The sequence below is a fragment of the Zosterops lateralis genome (assembly GCF_965231275.1).
Source record: "Zosterops lateralis genome assembly, chromosome: Z".
Classification (NCBI taxonomy): Eukaryota; Metazoa; Chordata; class Aves; order Passeriformes; family Zosteropidae; genus Zosterops; species Zosterops lateralis.
This window is the reverse complement of record NC_139800.1, coordinates 50723091-50741008: the sequence shown is the minus strand read 5'-3', so window position 1 is coordinate 50741008 and position 17918 is coordinate 50723091. Positions and strand designations below refer to the sequence as shown.

The following is a 17918-nucleotide window of genomic DNA, read 5'->3' as shown; positions in this document are numbered from 1 at the left end:
GAAACTAGATGATCTTTCAGGTTCCTTCCAACTCAAGCTATTTTAATGAGTCAGATATGGACATGCAATAGTAATAAAATAACAGTTGTGCTGTGTGGGTATATTGGTGGATGATTTTGTTTGTACAGTGTGGATGAGCATGTGCACAAATATTTTAGTGAGAACTAGCTGGACCTGGCATTAACCTACTGCAGCAGCCTTGCTCTAACAGACTGTAGTGGAAAGACTCCTGGGGGTCCTGAAGTTCAGTGAATACAGCTTCTCTTTGACAGCAACCAATGTTCAAAGGTTCAAATTTTGATGGAAGGGAAACAGGTCAGATCAACATATTGGATATGTTGAGGGAGGGAAAAAGACTAAACACTATTGCCTTATTTGGCAAACATAGATGACCAAACACAGCAAACTTAGAATAAAATAAATAAGCTCTTTGATGAGAAAACCTAGAAGAGACAGAAATGTGTTAAATCTAGGAAGGAAAGATAAAGCTATGCTGAGTTCTTCCTGCCTTGGTCTTCTAAATAAATCTTTTGCTAGTCAGACTAAATTGGACCTGGTTGACATTTGCTCTTCAGCTCCAGCCACCCTAAAATCCTTATGGATTATTATCGCTTACTTCAAAAAAGACCAAAAACAAAATTAACACTTTTAACGACTAAGCTCTTAGCAAAGCTGAGTGTGCAACTGTTTGCCCTGTTTAACTATTAAATCTCCTCAAGATCGATCTTCCTTTTTACTTGCACCTCTCCAGTTATGGAAAACCAATACAGCTAGAGTTGTCAGAAAGTTCATAATTAATACGCTAATTCTGCTGCTTAGCTTGTCCCAACTGTCCTTCAGTAATCAATGCGAGCTCATTTCTTTATTTAGAGGGTGAATGACATCTGTTTGTGATATCTGTGTGCTCCTTCCTCAGGCTCCTTCATCCACTCTGTTCCCAGGCATGAAGTGCCAGGAGAACTGGAAGTCTCCTATCCTCAAGTTCAACTACAGGATGCAGGGGTTTACTCTGCCAGATACATAGGAGGAAACCTTTTTACTTCTGCTTACACAAGGCTGATTGTAAGACGTAAGTTCTATTAATGTGTGGTGATGATAAACAATTAAAAGTCAAAATGAATCTGAAATTAAATGTATTGTGCCCAAATAAGGGCAAAAATCTTTCTGGACATATGCTGCCATCAGATTATGTCAGAATAAAGTTTTACTCAAGGGTCTTTGGTACAAGCTGATATTGATGTCAACAGCTGAGAGAAAAAAAAAAAAAACATCCCACCGCATTTAAGTTCAGCTCATCTTAGCTATAGCCAGGACAGCTAGCTCTTTTGTCAGTATCTCAGCTTTTCAAACATTAAGAATGAATGAAGGAGGTAATTCTTCACTGGGTCTCCCTGTTCTCTATGGTGGGTTATATCCAAACCTCATTTATCCTAAGGTTCATCATCTTTAGCATGCATTATTATAACTTCAGAAACTACTTTAGTTTTAGTTAGCTCTTAAGGTTCATTTCCTACTGGATGAAATAATGAGTTGAGATATTTTCCAAAAGGTACTTTGCTGCCCATGCTGCTGTGTCCATCAGATAGAAAGAAAATTATATTCTGTTAATTTAGACAGAAATATAAAATCAGTGTGAAAAAATAGATAGCTGTTCAAATATCTAGCATTGTAAGAAAATATTTATGATGGTAACTTACACTTCATTCATGAATATCCTCACAATACTTCCAGGAGTTGTGAATTAATAAATGTAATGCCCCAAATTTGGATTTTGAAGCTACTTCTACCTTACTGATTATAGTGGTCCAGTTGGCTGGAGCATGGGGGTTCCATATAAATTGTACTTTTATGCATTTTACTGTTTGCTCTAAAAGGAATATTATAACTTGAAGGGTTACTGAATAAGAAGACAACAAATATGTCATTATATTTCTCTGTTAAAGGATGTGAAGCTGAGAAATGGGGTCCTTCCTGTAGCTTCCACTGCCCTTCCTGCACAAACAATGGCATTTGTCATGAAGATACTGGGGAATGCATCTGTCCTCCAGGTTTTATGGGAAAAACATGTGAGAAAGGTAAGAAAATAATATTTTAGTGATTGCTTCCTAATTTGTTCTCAATAAAAGAAATTGGCATATTATTGAGGGAAGCATCATATGGAGTACCTGGTTTTACTCTTGAAAGCTACAGCATTTACAGCTGATGGTAGAGACAGGACAGAGTTGGGTGAGATGAACCCTGAATTCTGTTCTGGCTGTTCTTGCAGTTGTGATTCAATGTCTCTCTCTCTTCTCCTAGTACAGATTATGTTGCTAGGGAAGATGAATATTTCCAACACTTCCTGATCAATATGCACTTAGATAGTATCTAGTATCTTCTAGGCTCCTTTTTCTCACAAAAGGTTGGACTAGATGATCTTTTGAGGTCACTTCCAGTCTGGACTGTCCTATGATTCCCTTGAAATGAGTAGGTTCAGTGCTGCTCACTAACTTAAATGCATGGTAGTACATGACATCTTTAGGATATATTGGCACTAGGAAATACATTAGAGATTCTCTGTCTGCTTCTGAAGAAGCTGATAATGTGCTTACAGGGTGCTTTGTCTCTGTAGGGACATCAACAGTGTATGTCTGTTCAAACCTGTGTCTGTGGCAAGTAGTTTGGATTCTGGAAAAATTAGAGCTGGCATCACATTGCTTTGACTTCTCCAAGCATCTTTTGGGTTCATTGCTAAATATGTATCCTTTATTTGAGCTAAGCTTTTGGAATAGTTGACATCTGAACCACGCCAGCACTGCTCTTATCATAGAAGCAAAACCTTGACATCAGCAGTTTTGCATGCATTCACTGCTAAGAAAAATACTTGAGTTTCATGGCACTGCTTGTCCATTTCACATTAGAAAGGCTTATAAATACAATTTATTGCTGAATCTGTGCCCACACAGATCTGAGGCAAGGGTGCTTAGCTGACAGATCCTCACAGTGAGAAAATTGTTTGTTTCTGCTATCTGAACTTGACTATTAGAACAGCTGTGGCTTCAGTTGCTGTGTTTGTTAATATGTCTAGTATTTAAATGATCAAAGTGCTATTTTTAACTTAAATTCATGTTTTCTCTTGTCTAATGCAGTATTATTAGAAGCGCTAGCTCTTTCATGGACAATGCAGTTGGGTTATTCTTTCCCTCTCTCCCTTCAACAGCTTGCGGAGCCAACACATTTGGCAAAACATGTGAAGAGACCTGTAAAGAAAATTATGGCTGCAGAAACTTTATGTTCTGTCTACCAGATCCATATGGTTGTTCTTGTGCCACAGGATGGATGGGACTGGAATGCAATAAAGGTATATTAAAAAAAAAAAAAAAAAAAAAAAAAAAAAAAAAAAAAAAAAGGGGGGATTCTTAATGTTCTGCACACAGGAAATACAGAAGGGAACCAACAGAGAGTAATAGATTATATATTTTACAGTCATCTACAAATTTTTTTTCTGTAATGAGACTGAAAAATAATGGAAGACATTTTCTACTACCTTTGCACTAACTGCAACGTATCTACTTGCAGAATGCAAACCTGGGTTTTATGGCTCAGATTGCAAACTCAAATGTAATTGCCACAATCAAGGGACATGTGACAGATTTAAGGGCTGCATCTGCTCCTTCGGATGGCATGGTCTGCAATGTGAAAAAAAAGGTAAAGTAAGGTAGTAAAATGATTGTTCCCAGTGTAACTAAAATCAATCTTAATGCCGGTACAGTATTACCACTCCAGGGTGGTATTCTTGCTCCAACCACTACTTTCTAGGGGCACAGTCACTTCTGTACAGCCTCATTGCAATACAGTATTTTTAAGCCTCTGACTTATATGTTGCATTTATCAGGATGATATAATTAGATTTTCAAGATTTACTCCCTAGGGCTTGACTGATCTTAACATCAATCCCTGACAGAAGCTGCACATCCATTTTTTTGTATAAACTCATGGTATTTTACCATTACCTAACTCATAGTTGGCTGCATACATTCCTATACCGTGAGCTTCATGACCTGAAAGAGATGACTGAGACACTAAGACAACACCTGAGTTTAAAACTGCTCTGTCTCTCTGAGAGAAAGTTAAGTTTACAAAGCTGAACATACCTTATCTCATTGGATTCAGGCAAGGTATTCTGTAAGATGTACTCAGCATTTATTATTTTACCTGGATAAATAAAGTGACAAATCCACTGCTGATTTGTGAAACTTTTCAAGAACAAAAACAAATAGAGAAATAAGACTATGATCCAACCAGCTCAATTATACCATTGTGATCTGTCAGGTCTTACAAACAGACAAAATAGAGAGCAAGTAGGTACTGTACTTTCAGAACAAAATGTGTGCATGATTTTCCCATGGCTAGACTGTTATTGCTTAAAATGTCAACAAGAAAGAGAGGAGAGGGATCAGAAAAAGAAAGAAGAGTGAACACAGAGGTTGTTTTTTCTCACGTTATATGTAAAATTATATAAAAATGTTGACGTTTCAAAGCATGATTCTTGCATATGCCCACATGAGAGAAGGCAGAATCAGACACCTACTGCCTGCACACCTAATCTTGTCTTTTTAAATGTCTGTTGAAAGGGTGACACAATACTATATATCTTCTGTAGGTTCAGCAGATCTTTCACCTCAGATAGTAAACTTACTAGATCCTGTGGAACTCAATTCTGGTGTCGAGTTCAAGCCATTTTGTATAGCAACAGGGATGCCACTTCCTAAATCTGAAGAATTCAAACTCTTGAAGCAAGATGGAACTGTCCTAAGGGTAGGCTCCTGATGAATTTCTTTCTGCTATTTCTAATGTTTATATTGACTTTATCTGTAGTTAATGCATACTATGGCTTTTAATAATAATATGAAATTTTGGTATTTTGGGATACTCCATTAACTTCTCAGCACATATGAAAATATGGAGTTGACAATCATAGATGGTTTTTATAGATATCACTAAACTGAAGGCATCATTGGGATACTCCAAATTTTTCAGGTCCTATACATCTTTTGTCATTTCAGCCTGATGAAATTTCTACCAGTAATCGTTCTGAAGCCATGTTTAGAGTTAATCGAATCCTGCCCAGTGATACAGGAACCTGGGTTTGCAGTGTTCAGACAGTAGCAGGAATGGCAGAGAAACCATTTCAAGTTACGGTCAAAGGTAAAAGTATTCATTTCTTCAAGTGTCTTTGTCTCTCTAATTTTAAGCACAGCTTTATACTCTAGCATGGCTGAACTTTCTGTTCTCTGCACTGCCAGAAAATGCCTAAATAAATATTTACAGTTGGAATATGAGCAGAAACCAATTATAAGTAACATACTAGTTATGTATATTGAAGGAATAAGAGTGATGATAAGGTTTAGAAGAACACCCAAGGGGTTTTTTTTATTATCTTGACTGTCAGGTTTAGCGCTTAAAGCCCCATCTATTTTATGAGAGTTTTGAAGAGCATCTTCCATTTTCCTACAGATCTAGGAATAACCAGAGTCTTACTGATATAAGGAGCTAAAAGGTTAGTTTAATACTTGCATTCTTGTTCAGTTCCTCCTGTGCCGCAGTATGCCCCAAGGCTGACAGACAGAGGACATAATTTTCTCATAATTGACATCAATGCCGAGTTACACAATGGAGATGGACCTGTTGTGTCAACAAAACTTTTGTACAAGCCAGCAAAACGTTATCAGTCCTGGATGTCTGTGGAAGGTAAGAGGATGTTCTTTAATTCCCTTAAAGACAAACTTTACCTACCAATTGAAATGTCATGTGTTTCTGTTCTTGATTAGCCTTAAAAGACTCTACAATGCATAGGCATAGAAATTAAACCTTTTGTGACTGGATGTGTGACTGCTTATCACTACACATAATGTTCATGTGGATGTGTTACACCAACAGTTGTCAAAAAAAAAAAGGTCAGGAACAAAAGGTTTTCCCCTCCTTCCTTAGGATTAAGTGCACTCAGTATTGGGCCCAGCTGTTTCAAACTCCCATGTAAACAGAAGGTTTTCAAAAGCAGTGGACAGTATGGAGACATGCTGGGGCATCTACCATCTTGTCTTGTGTTCATTGTGGCCCTAGTGAGATAAATAACTTACCAAAGTATTTATCAGTAATGCTATAGGCAAACTGAAACTTGCTTATGGGTTCGATGGCCTCCTCCATATATGCTTTCAAATGTTATGCGTGGCCTAAAATACTACAGGAAAATTACAGGAATTTTAACAACAGCTGTTACCAAATCAGTATAATCCAAAAATCTGTATACAGAAAGAATACTGACTAAGCAACCAGTATTGTTTTTTCCTGAAAGAAGGGCAGATGAAGCAACCTTTGGACTAGGTTGGAGCTCAACTTAAAAATAATTATTTTATATTTCTAATTAGTTTATCCTACTGAATCAAGAACAAGAAAAAAAGGAGCCTGAGTATCTTACCTTGTATTTTCCAAACATTTTCTTCCATAACATATTTCAACATGAGCCATGGCTTTGCTTTATTTCAACTTTTGTTGTCAGTAAAAGGTGCAACTAAAAGACTGGACAATCTGGAACCGAAAACTGAGTATCAGTTCTGTGTTCAGCTGAGTCGGCAAGGGGAAGGTGGGGAAGGCCACCCTGGACCACAGGCCAGCTTCACAACAGCTGCACTTGGTAAGGCATCACCATGGCTTTTCACAAATGGGGTATTTCAACTCTTTTTCTTTGCAGTCTGTTCCCTGATCTCTGCCATAACGCTTTCACTTGAGAAAAGAAGGTTGCATTTGAAAACTTTGTAGACTCTTTCAAAAGAATCTCAGGCAAAGGGATATTAAAAAAAAATATTTTCCATGATTTAGAGATGAAAGATCTGGGAAAGGAAAATTAATATACTTTATTTATATATATTTGGCTGGCTATGCAACAGAGTTGGAGATAAGAACCATTTTTTTGAAGTCCTTCCTCTTAGAATTTGATCAATTTACTTTAAAAATGAAGATATTTTAACAAGCTGGAAAGCTTTTAGTCCATTTAGGATAGATCACAAACTGAATACAAACATACAGAATAAACGAGGATTGCACCAGGACCAATCTAGCAAGACAACAACTGTTGGCTTCTCACATCTAATAAGTACATCTGCAACACCAACTCATTGAAGACACCATTTTATTGGCACATCATCTGTTGATAAGATACTGTGGGACTATCAACACCTCTTAGATGTAACCTCTGCCAAATTATGTGGGATGGCTGAGAGAAATACTCTATGTCACCCCAAACTGGGACAAGTGGTTGGGAATAAGGAAACCCTATATTAGCTTAGATACCAGACATGAAATGTTGTTCCCTCTTTCACTGTGGCTTTTCCAAGGTCTTCCTCCACCAGAAGGTATCACCCTCTTTCCAAAAAGTATGACATCACTGAATTTGTCATGGCATCCTTTAACACTGAGGACAGAGGATGATATTCGTGTTGAAGTGGAAAGGAAGAGCGTGAATGACAACGGTGACGAGAGCAGTGTTATTACTCAAGTGCCAGGAAATATTTCCACCTTGATCATTAAAGATCTTGAGCCTAGACAGCAATACATGTGCAGGGTACGGGTGAACACCAAGTCCCAAGGAGAATGGAGCAACTATCTGTATGCATGGACTTTCAGTGACAGTAAGTGCTGATTCACATCCTTCTGTTTAATTCTTCGTGTTATCCCCAGTGATCAGACTAATTGTCACTTGGTGACTACATTAAATGTAATCCTTTATTTTGGTAACGCTTAGTTCCTGACGATCACTTGTGGTTGTTATTGCTATTATTTGGAAAGCTCAACATCCAAAGGAATTCTACTGGAAATTGTCAGGAGCTATTAATGTGGGGTTTTTTTAATGGAGAAAAACAAGCTTGCAAATCCACATCTTCATTTCAGTGCGACTCATGCTTCTGACACAAGTAGCATTTTTTTCCTCCTCAGAATGAGAATGAGAATGAGCCATCAGAGTTCACTCCTCCAAGCTCTTTTGTTACTCAATTCAGCTATGACAATACAGAAATAGTAAGCATTTAAAGAAGAGAAGATACAATGCAAAGTAAAAGTCCTGTGAGCAAAGAGTAGTTAAGTGTGCTACACTGAAGACCACCCTTGAATTCCCTGAGTGTAAGCAGTGTGCATTCACAATACCACAACAAATGCCGTGTCTGAATGAAGTACCATCTGAACAGCTGTCCATCTGAATGGCTGATGGGAGACATTGCCCTTATCACACACTGGAAAGGTGGGCTTTTTCCTCCTTATAGGTCATGTAAGGAGGCCTTCACTGAAATCCTACATGTGTTAGTGGAAGTATGAATGGCTGTCTCCACTTTCCTGAGCTCCGACACCAAATTGCACTGAGAAACATATAAGGGTACTGTTTTCCTGGAGAAGGTACTCAGTATTCATAGTTGCATCCACAGGTGTAGCGCTCACCCCTGCTGGTGGTTTTCTGATTACATTTTTGGAAGTGCTGTTATCAATTTCCTTTCTCTAACAGCCTGATAGGTAATTGCTCTCTGAAGCAGTGAAAGTATAGGACATGGGAATTACAAGGGAATAATGATTCAGTATAGAAGGAAATTAATCCTTTTTGCATTAATTTGAAAGCAAATACGGTGTGCTTGCATACATCTCAGAGGATGTTTATCTTCATCCAAGACAGTATATTGAATGTCACTCCAACCTCTGCTGGAAGCATGGAATACTGCTACAAGGATGACAGGACACCAAGATCGTAAAATTTTTGCATCCAGTTATCATAGCTCATCAACAAATTCTGTTTAGCACAGTAAAAGCATCAAGGAAAATGTGTTCTCTGTGGAAAGGAGAAAGAGGTGGATGCCAATGTCTTGTGTGTTTCTGTTTGTCCTCAGGAATCCCTCCTGCACCAAACAACATTAAGTTTTCTAACACCACAGACACATCCTCAGTCATCTCTTGGACAGCTGCTGAGGGTCATTCCATCTCCTCCATCATCATCAGCTACAAAATTTATGGCAAGGCTGAGTACAACCACATTGATATTATCATAAAGAACACCAGCATTACTCAATATCATCTCAAGGGCCTCGAGCCAGACACTGTGTACCAGGTTCAGATTAATGCTCAGAACAACATTGGCTTGAGCAACCCGAATACATCGTTTGAACTGAAGACTCTTCCAGAAACTAAAGGTTAGTTAATCCACCACACTGGATTTGCACAAACCAGGACTGTTTACAAAAACTAGTTAGCTAAGACACTGTCATAATACTAATATTTTTAATCTGAGTTTTCTTTTGCTCTTTATTTTGACACACAGCACCATCAAAATTTAATTCTTAGTTCACTGCATGGTATTGATGAAGTGACAAACATGCACCATTTGTGTATATCCACTAAAAAGGGCCCAGTGACTCAAAAATTAAAGGAGCTGCATATAGCAAGACCATTATATCACTGAAAGCCTCATCAGAGCAGCCTCATCTCTGCTCTGACTGAATTCAACAGAATATGCAGGTGCTCATACCTCATGAAATTCAGTGCATGCAACATTTCTGACATTTTTGGAAAACAAAGGGATGCATCCTTAGATCTTTAAACAGTTTGCAAGACAGTAGTATTCAGTTACACATTGCTGATGTATTGCTAAATTCAGAATAAGCTGAAAATTATTATGAATTTTATGTCCTTTCTTAACAGCTCCATATGAATCAAAAGGAGGCAAAATGCTGCTTATTGCCATCCTTGGCTCTGCAGGGATGACCTGTGTAACAATTCTCCTGGCCTTTCTCATAATGCTGCAGTTAAAGCGAGCCAACTTCCAGCGTCGAATGGCTCAGGCTTTCCAAAATGTGGTGGTGAGTTTCCAGCTTTCCTATGTCAGTTTGATTATTAACTTCAGCTCATCTTTTCCTGTTCTTTCTTCCAATTTCTTTTTCCTGGATTTCCCAAACCCTGTCTTCTCTTTGTGTGTGCAATTAGTACTGTTGTAAAGCTCCTCTAGTATTGACCCCAAAGCTAAAGCCATCACATTTACAGGCTAGGAGGTAGAAAACTTGACTTAAAAAAATTTTGCAGACCATTTGCTGTGCTCCCTCTTCTGCCTTGTCACACTTGTGTATGACAAGTGCCAAGCCAGACAGAAGAGAGGAGCTTATTTTGCCTCTATGAAGTCATGCCTGATTTTGAAAACTACCAAATATTTAATGTTGCTTTTGAGCATCTGTTGCTGATACATGCTCATCCATTTTCGACCTGCGGACAGTACACCAGGGATCTATATACAGCAACATCATAGTTTTGGCTGTGAGGAAATTGCTGAAGATTTTAACATCACATGGAGATATCTCTCTACAGACATGTATGTATGTGTATCCTGCTGCAGTCTCTTAATCATTCTGCTTTCTGTTGCTTTTCTCAGCTTTCAGTGGGGAACCTGTGGAGCAGAATGGAGTTGGCCCAAAGAGCTCCTTCATATGTATCTAAATGGGTTGTTTCATAAACAAGAGGTGGTGGGCTCACCCGATGATATGATCTGCAGACCACACAGAATAGCTTTGTCTTCTAGTCCTAAAACTTCTCCCACGGCATTATTTCAGGAGAATGTGTAATTGAGGAGATGTCTCCTTAAGTATGGAGGAAGATAATTTTCTCTCACTTTTTAATTCCCTGCTTCTTCTTGTCTCACCTTTCCTGCTGAGCCTGACCAACGTAAGATTCAACTAACCCTAATATGAGATAAATCTCATGCCTGAGACTTATAACTGGTTTTGAGATCAGTTTCATCACATTATTTTTGCACTTCATCTTCAAAATGTTTATAAAACTGTTCAGAAGGCCCAGGTCTAAAAGGTACTTACACACAAATTAGAAGCCTGATTAATTTTGTGGATCTAGGCAGAACTGCTTGTTGCAGTTGAAGTAGCTGTAACTGTCTAATGTACACCCTCTTGTGTATGTAAGAGATAGATTGAGCTCGGTTTCTGTGTGTGTGTGTTTTTGTGTGTGTGTATGTGTGTGTGTGTATGTAGATGAGCGAGCATAGGTATTTGGGAAATGTAATCAGAGCATGGCTCAGTGAAGTAGAAATCACAATGTCATTTGCTTAACTCTGTTGCAGAGGGAAGAGCCAGCTCTGCAGTTTAACTCAGGTACTCTCACACTGAGCAGGAAAACAAAAAACAGTCAGGATTCTACTATTTATCCAGTTCTTGAATGGAATGACATAAAATTTCAAGATGTGATTGGGGAAGGTAACTTTGGGCAAGTCCTGAAAGCACGCATCAAGAAAGATGGCTTACGCATGGATGCTGCAATAAAAAGGATGAAAGGTAGTAAAGACCAGGGATTCTGTGACTGAAGAATTTTTTTGATTGCATATTTCAAAGGTTTCTCTGTCATATAAAATGCTTAGTAGTTCTCTTCTAAAGCTAAAATAAATATTCAAAATTGCTAATTAAATTGTATCAGGTGTCACTAGGCCAAGATTTGTTAACGACTGTATTTCTGCTGGGTAAAGTTGGTTTCCATTTCACCTTAGTGGTTGATACGATTAACTGTTGTGTATTTTACAATTCATAGATCAGTATGGGTCTCACGTGGGTTCATCTGCAAGGCAAGATGCACTGGATAAATAGGAGCAGAGAGCTAGTCTTGGGGCACAGCATTTGTTCACCTTGTTCACTTTAGCTATTCAGGGACAACTGCATCTATGCATCTATAGATACACATACCATGGAGATCACTAATTTCTTTTTATTCATTGAGTATGACATCTACCTTCCAGAGAGAGCTACAATATGTACAATACTGCAAGAATGTACATGTTTTATTGCAATTCACTAGATCATTATTTAGACAAATTGAAAAACACATTTAAATGTGACGATTAATTTAAAGATAGCCAAGGTCGGCATACAGGCAGAAATAATCAACAGTATACACATATAGAGGATTTTTTAAGCAGCTACTTTTCATAGGATCTGTTACAACATTTTACATTCTCAGGTAAGAAGAAGAGTGACAGGGTGTTTTAAAATACTTCCCTTCTCTGCAGATAGCTTTTACAGACACTAGTTTCTCACTTTTTTTCCTCTGATTGAAAATTCCTACCTTTTTCTGTAAATACCAACCTTACAGTTTTTCTATTTCTACTGAGGTTGAAACAGTAGTGGCCCAAACAACTTAGAGTCTTCATAATGAAAAAAAAAAAAAAAAAAAAAAAAGTTATAAATTCAGTTCAAAGTAAAACATAAATGTGTACTTTTTTGGTTTTTAGAGTATGCCTCAAAAGATGATCACAGAGATTTTGCTGGAGAACTTGAAGTTCTTTGTAAACTTGGTCATCATCCCAACATCATAAATCTTTTGGGAGCATGTGAACATAGGGGTAAGATACTATTGAATCCATGTACTTTAAAAACTAGTTTAAAAAACCCCTCTCACAATATAGCCCACACTGTCCAGAGAAACGATAGCAGGTCTGTGTACAACATTTGTTAAAATGTCAGATAAACTTGTGTTTCAATCTACAAGCCCACATTAATACTCCAGAAATGATGTTTGACGCTAGCTCTAAATTCCCCTCTACTCCTAGAAATTAGCCTTTTTGACATTTCCCTCCAGTCTATTTTATGTTTATTTCCTTTCTTCACTCAAGGTAGTGTAAATTTCCAAAGACTATTACTGACCACTACTGTCTGATATTCTGTTAGGATACCTTTATCTTGCTATTGAATACGCCCCCCATGGAAATTTACTGGACTTCCTTCGGAAAAGCAGAGTACTAGAGACAGACCCAGCATTTGCTATTGCCAATAGTACTGCATCTACACTTTCATCTCAACAACTTCTGCATTTTGCAGCAGATGTTGCCAGAGGGATGGACTACTTGAGCCAGAAACAGGTCAGTCTTCAACTCTCTACCCACTGAAAGAATGGCAAATACTTTTCAGGGAATATGCCCTTTAATTAAATTAATTTTTAACTTTAACTTCTATAGGACACACTGAATGAGATTTATTTTGTTGTCTCCATTTAAGCCTGTGAAACACTATGTCATGGGGAATCATAGAAGAGGCATTAAAACTTAAAACAACATAGTAGTTAACTACTTTCATTTTCAGATAAAGTTTAAATGTTCTTGGTAGTGACATTGGTACTTTTACCAAATTCTTTGGTTTATGTTCTTATTCCAAATGTTTGCAATTTCAATATAGCAGTAAAGTAATACATTTAAAACTAAATTATAGTGATTTCCTTATTTTATTACATGATGATTATGACTATAATTATGATTTTAGTTTATTCATCGAGATTTGGCAGCAAGAAACATCTTGGTTGGAGAAAATTATGTTGCAAAAATAGCTGACTTTGGCTTATCAAGAGGTCAAGAAGTTTATGTTAAGAAGACCATGGTAAGGACCAAAACAAATTGATACAGTCTGTTTCTTATTTTTGCTGTCTTATTTCTTAATCTGTGTTTTCATATGAACAAAAATGCAAACTGATTCTTTAAATCTTATTAATTGCCATGTAAAATATGCATGTTTATTAATATATACATAAATATATCTAGTTGTAAATAAATTCTATACGAATGTCTATATTAGAAAATGTATTTTTAAATTATTTATATGAATGTGGATGACAGTAAAATAGATGAGTCAAGTTGGTGTAATTCTATTGAACAAGGCCAAAGTTAGCAGGAAGGTAACCAGATGTACATCAGGATGTGTCCAGAGCTAATGTTTTGGAAGCTCTGAAAGAGGCAGATATGTAATAAACATCATGTAGCTACAGACCTGTGTTGTCAATAGTACTGTGTTGTCAAGGCAATAGGATGGTCACAGGCATCATCTGAAGTATTATTTACATTCCACCTTGATGCTGAAATTATTCTTTGGAAATTTTTTTTATTAGCTTTCGTGTGAACTGTTCCTTTGGGAAGCAAATCATATAATCATAGGATCATGGAATGATTTATTTGGAAAGGTACCTTAAAGACCATCTTGTTCCAAACCTACCTTTCACAACAGCAGGTTGTTCAGAACCCCATCCAACTTGGCCTTGAACACTCCCACATCCACAATTTCTCTGGGCAATCTGTTCCAGCATCTCACCACTCTCAAAATAAAGATTTTTTTTTAATTGCACATGTTTAGTCAGTTTATTTACTTGAAAAAGTTTACTTGCATTAAGTCAGTTTTCATTAAGGTAACACAGAATGATTGTTAGCATACAAACTGCAATATTGCTATACCAAGAACCGAAAAATAAACTTTCATTAAATAATTTCCAGGGACGGCTTCCAGTGCGATGGATGGCAATTGAATCTTTGAATTACAGTGTTTACACCACAAATAGTGACGTGTAAGTATGTGTTCAAGTGGTATTTTTTAAAACAAACAAGTATTTTTCCATATCAAGAAAAGTTTGACAGCTAGAATGCAACATCCACTCAACTCAAAATACTCAATAGTCATGTCAGCATGAGTGAGCAATGGAAACAAAAAATAAAACCCTAACAAAAAAGTTACTTTTATTTCTTCATCAGGTCTGATCAAGTCCTGTGTTCACAACCTACTTGGATGTGCCCCACTACTTTAGCTGTACTTCTTATCCAAAATTGGACACCTGAGGAATATTTGGGAAACTCAGAGGAAACTTGTATTTTATTTAGGAAACTAGAAACTGTATTTGGAAAAGCAATTCTGTTATTACAATATTTGCTGAAAGATCACAATCTGATAAAGGTCTTTGGTTGACTCAGAGAAAATTAATTTTGCTAATTTTCCTGCTTTCTGATTCTACAAGCCCCATCATTATACAAAAATTATGTAAAAAATACAGATAAACAAATCACACTTCCCTGTATTCACTGAATACTAGCAAAACTACCTACCATTTAAAAATATTAATTCTTGTTACATTTTTCTTTTTGCACTTCATAATATCCTTCTGTTGCAGATGGTCATATGGTGTCCTCTTATGGGAAATTGTTAGTTTAGGTAAGTATCTGAATTTTGTACTGCACAAATAAAAAATATGCACCAAGGCAGTTCTGTTCACTCAGTCTTTTAAAAAAATATTGTTTCACAGTAGATTTCAATTTTCTTTATATTTCATTCTACTACACTTTATTTAGGTTCATTATGCTTGGAAATGCAATTGTCAAATTTTCAATTCAGGTACCATTTTAAATGAGATAGGACCATAATGACCATGTTTTCATTACACTGTAAACCCCATGCCATACCTAAATATAAATTCCAGGATATTATATGATATATAGCCTTAATACAGCATGCTTTGAGTTTGGTGGGTAGCTTTTCCTCAGCTTTCTTGCATTTTAAATTGAGACTTATATTTTAATGATATTGCAGAGTGGGGGAGTAATCACCTCCTACTCTAAATATTAATGAAGAAAATTTTTGAACATTCACCTTTAAATAAAATTTAGAGTTCATTTCTGCAAACACGTCTACTCATCATGATTGTGATACAGCCTTGCACCACTCAAAATCATTGTCTTACACCTCTCTTGTGATTCGCCCTGGAGATGTGCCCATGGTCTGCTGGCCAAGAGATGCTACTTGACTGAGGTGCACATTGCCAACCAGACTCTGGATTTCTGACTTGTTCCTGGCTTTCCTTACTAAATGGGTTTGCACTAGATATGGATGCAGTGTGGAAAATCAAGAGTCTAAGCAACCAAATACCTGCAGAAATGGGCAAAACCAGCTGACAGTAACACCTCCATACCAGATATTACTATTATGATGCTAATGAAGGAATGACTTGCTCATTGACATCAATGCTATTGAAAAAACACTTTGAATACTATCAGATCCCAGCCCTAAGACTTGTAGAGAAAATTGGACCAGCCCCACAGACCAGAAAATTGACACTTTGTTTTATTTTTCTCCTCCATATTGTGCATCAAGCAGTAAGGAAGCATTAACTATAAAAATGTAGCAAAATATCCCCTAATTTTGGATTAATTTAGCCATTACCATGTCAGTCATACCTTTCCATTTCTACTATGAAATTAAAATTTCTTTTATTAAAACCTGCTTCTGTTCATGACAATGGTTAAACTTTAGGCGGAACACCATATTGTGGAATGACATGCGCAGAACTATATGAAAAACTCCCTCAAGGGTACCGACTGGAAAAGCCTCTCAACTGTGATGATGAAGTGTGAGTATTGCCTCAGAAAAAACCCAAAAAGAAACAGAATAACACAACCTCAGCTATAGAAAATAGATGATTTCTACAAAAAGCTAACAAACAAAATTGTTTAACTGGAAAATATAAAAACATTAAAAATTAAAAAGGTCTGCAAAATATAAAAACTACATTAAAAAATTAAAAGTGCACAAGTCCTTTTGTACACAGCATACACTGTTAATTTGTCATTAATACTTTCCCAGGCTCTCTGTTGCAGCCAGTTATCCTGTTCTTTACACAACATGCAAATGTTTTAGCTCAAAGAGAGCTTTTTTGATTATTGCAGAGTAAAAGAAAGTTCTTTTCAGACAGCAACCAACTACGGAAAATGTAACTTCATCTATCTAGAAATCCACTTCCCTCAGAAAAGTGGAATGTGCACAATTTTTAAATTATCAAAAATTTTTAATTTTAACCAATATATCTAAACTATCAAATGGTGGTGTTGGATTTTTGAAGGTATGACCTAATGAGACAGTGCTGGAAAGAGAAACCATATGAAAGACCATCATTTGCTCAGATACTGGTGTCACTGAACAGGATGTTAGAAGACAGGAAGGTAAAAATAAAACTTTATTTTCTATATATATTATAATATATATATGTATTTATACTTATAATTATATAAATTATTAGGCCATGCATAATTTCAATATTATTTAGGACTCTTGAGGTAATGCACCTTGCATCACACCTTCTCTGTTTATTTTCTTTCCAGACCTACGTGAATACTACACTATACGAGAAATTTACATATGCAGGAATTGATTGCTCCGCTGAAGAAGCTGCTTAGGACAGGACAAATCTTCATTCATCAATGATATATTACAGAAAACCAAAATTCAATCTGCTGGAGCCCAAAATGTGATATGCTGTGTAGGACTGTATATAGCTCATCTATATATAATACAGCAGTACTATTTTACCACAGTTATGTGTGTGTACATCACACAGTAACCTCTGCCTTCACAGGCTATAGAAGTGTATATACTGTTCAAAGCAGGTATAGACTGAAGTCATGAAATCTGTTTTTTCATAAGCAGGGTTTTCTTTTTTTCCTAGTCATGTAGATACCATGTCTACATATATATTGTAATGCATTAGGTATTGCCATCTTAGAGGTTTCTTTTATATTTTCCAAGAGTTACTCGTATCAAAGTGGTAACTTACTGCAGTATTCCATATACATTTCATTGTGTTTGAAAAAAAAAAAAGCTGGGCAGTTGCTGCGCAACAATGGAAGTTGTAACCCAGTGTGCTCAACAAGGATAATTGAGACAGACTCCCGTTTGAATGCAAAAGTCAGCTAGTAGAAAGAATCTAGTCAAAAGTTCTGTTGACACTCATAAGATATAACACATGCTATTGCTCTTTTATTGCCTAGTGTGACTGTCAGTTTTTGCCCATATGCAAAATATACATGTATTTTGAAGTGTTTAATGCCATCAGAGTCAGCCATACAGCAAGATTCATGAAGCGTAGTGTTGAGGAGCATACAACACACTGTAAACCACATTTTTACAACTCACCTGGATATACATGACATTTTTTCAATTTGCATTTCATTTAATAATTTCACTGCATAATTATAAATTACTACCTACTATATACAAGCAGGGCTTACTTACTTTTGTTTATTTTACCCTCTCATTCTGTCTGTAGTGTGTATGGCC

The 17918-nt window shown here is 36.7% G+C and overlaps 1 protein-coding gene across 3 annotated transcripts in view; it reads left to right on the top strand.

Moving 5' to 3' along the window:
- TEK (TEK receptor tyrosine kinase) overlaps window positions 1–17503 on the top strand; it is a 37598-nt gene extending 20095 nt beyond the window's left edge. The window contains exons 4-23 of one of the 3 annotated variants that reach the window (XM_083883005.1): window positions 917–1069; window positions 1944–2075; window positions 3200–3340; window positions 3559–3687; window positions 4643–4797; window positions 5046–5187; window positions 5569–5730; window positions 6539–6673; window positions 7374–7667; window positions 8907–9206; window positions 9715–9872; window positions 11135–11345; window positions 12293–12403; window positions 12729–12919; window positions 13317–13430; window positions 14315–14385; window positions 14983–15023; window positions 16119–16215; window positions 16705–16804; window positions 16964–17503. In XM_083883005.1, the coding sequence (XP_083739131.1) occupies window positions 917–1069; window positions 1944–2075; window positions 3200–3340; window positions 3559–3687; window positions 4643–4797; window positions 5046–5187; window positions 5569–5730; window positions 6539–6673; window positions 7374–7667; window positions 8907–9206; window positions 9715–9872; window positions 11135–11345; window positions 12293–12403; window positions 12729–12919; window positions 13317–13430; window positions 14315–14385; window positions 14983–15023; window positions 16119–16215; window positions 16705–16804; window positions 16964–17038 (2912 nt within the window). In that variant the 3' untranslated portion in view covers window positions 17039–17503. The remainder of the gene's footprint in view (window positions 1–916; window positions 1070–1943; window positions 2076–3199; window positions 3341–3558; window positions 3688–4642; window positions 4798–5045; window positions 5188–5568; window positions 5731–6538; window positions 6674–7373; window positions 7668–8906; window positions 9207–9714; window positions 9873–11134; window positions 11346–12292; window positions 12404–12728; window positions 12920–13316; window positions 13431–14314; window positions 14386–14982; window positions 15024–16118; window positions 16216–16704; window positions 16805–16963) is intronic. The other 2 variants (XM_083883006.1, XM_083883007.1) reach the window with 2 other exon arrangements.
- The last annotated feature ends 415 nt before the right edge of the window (window positions 17504–17918 follow it).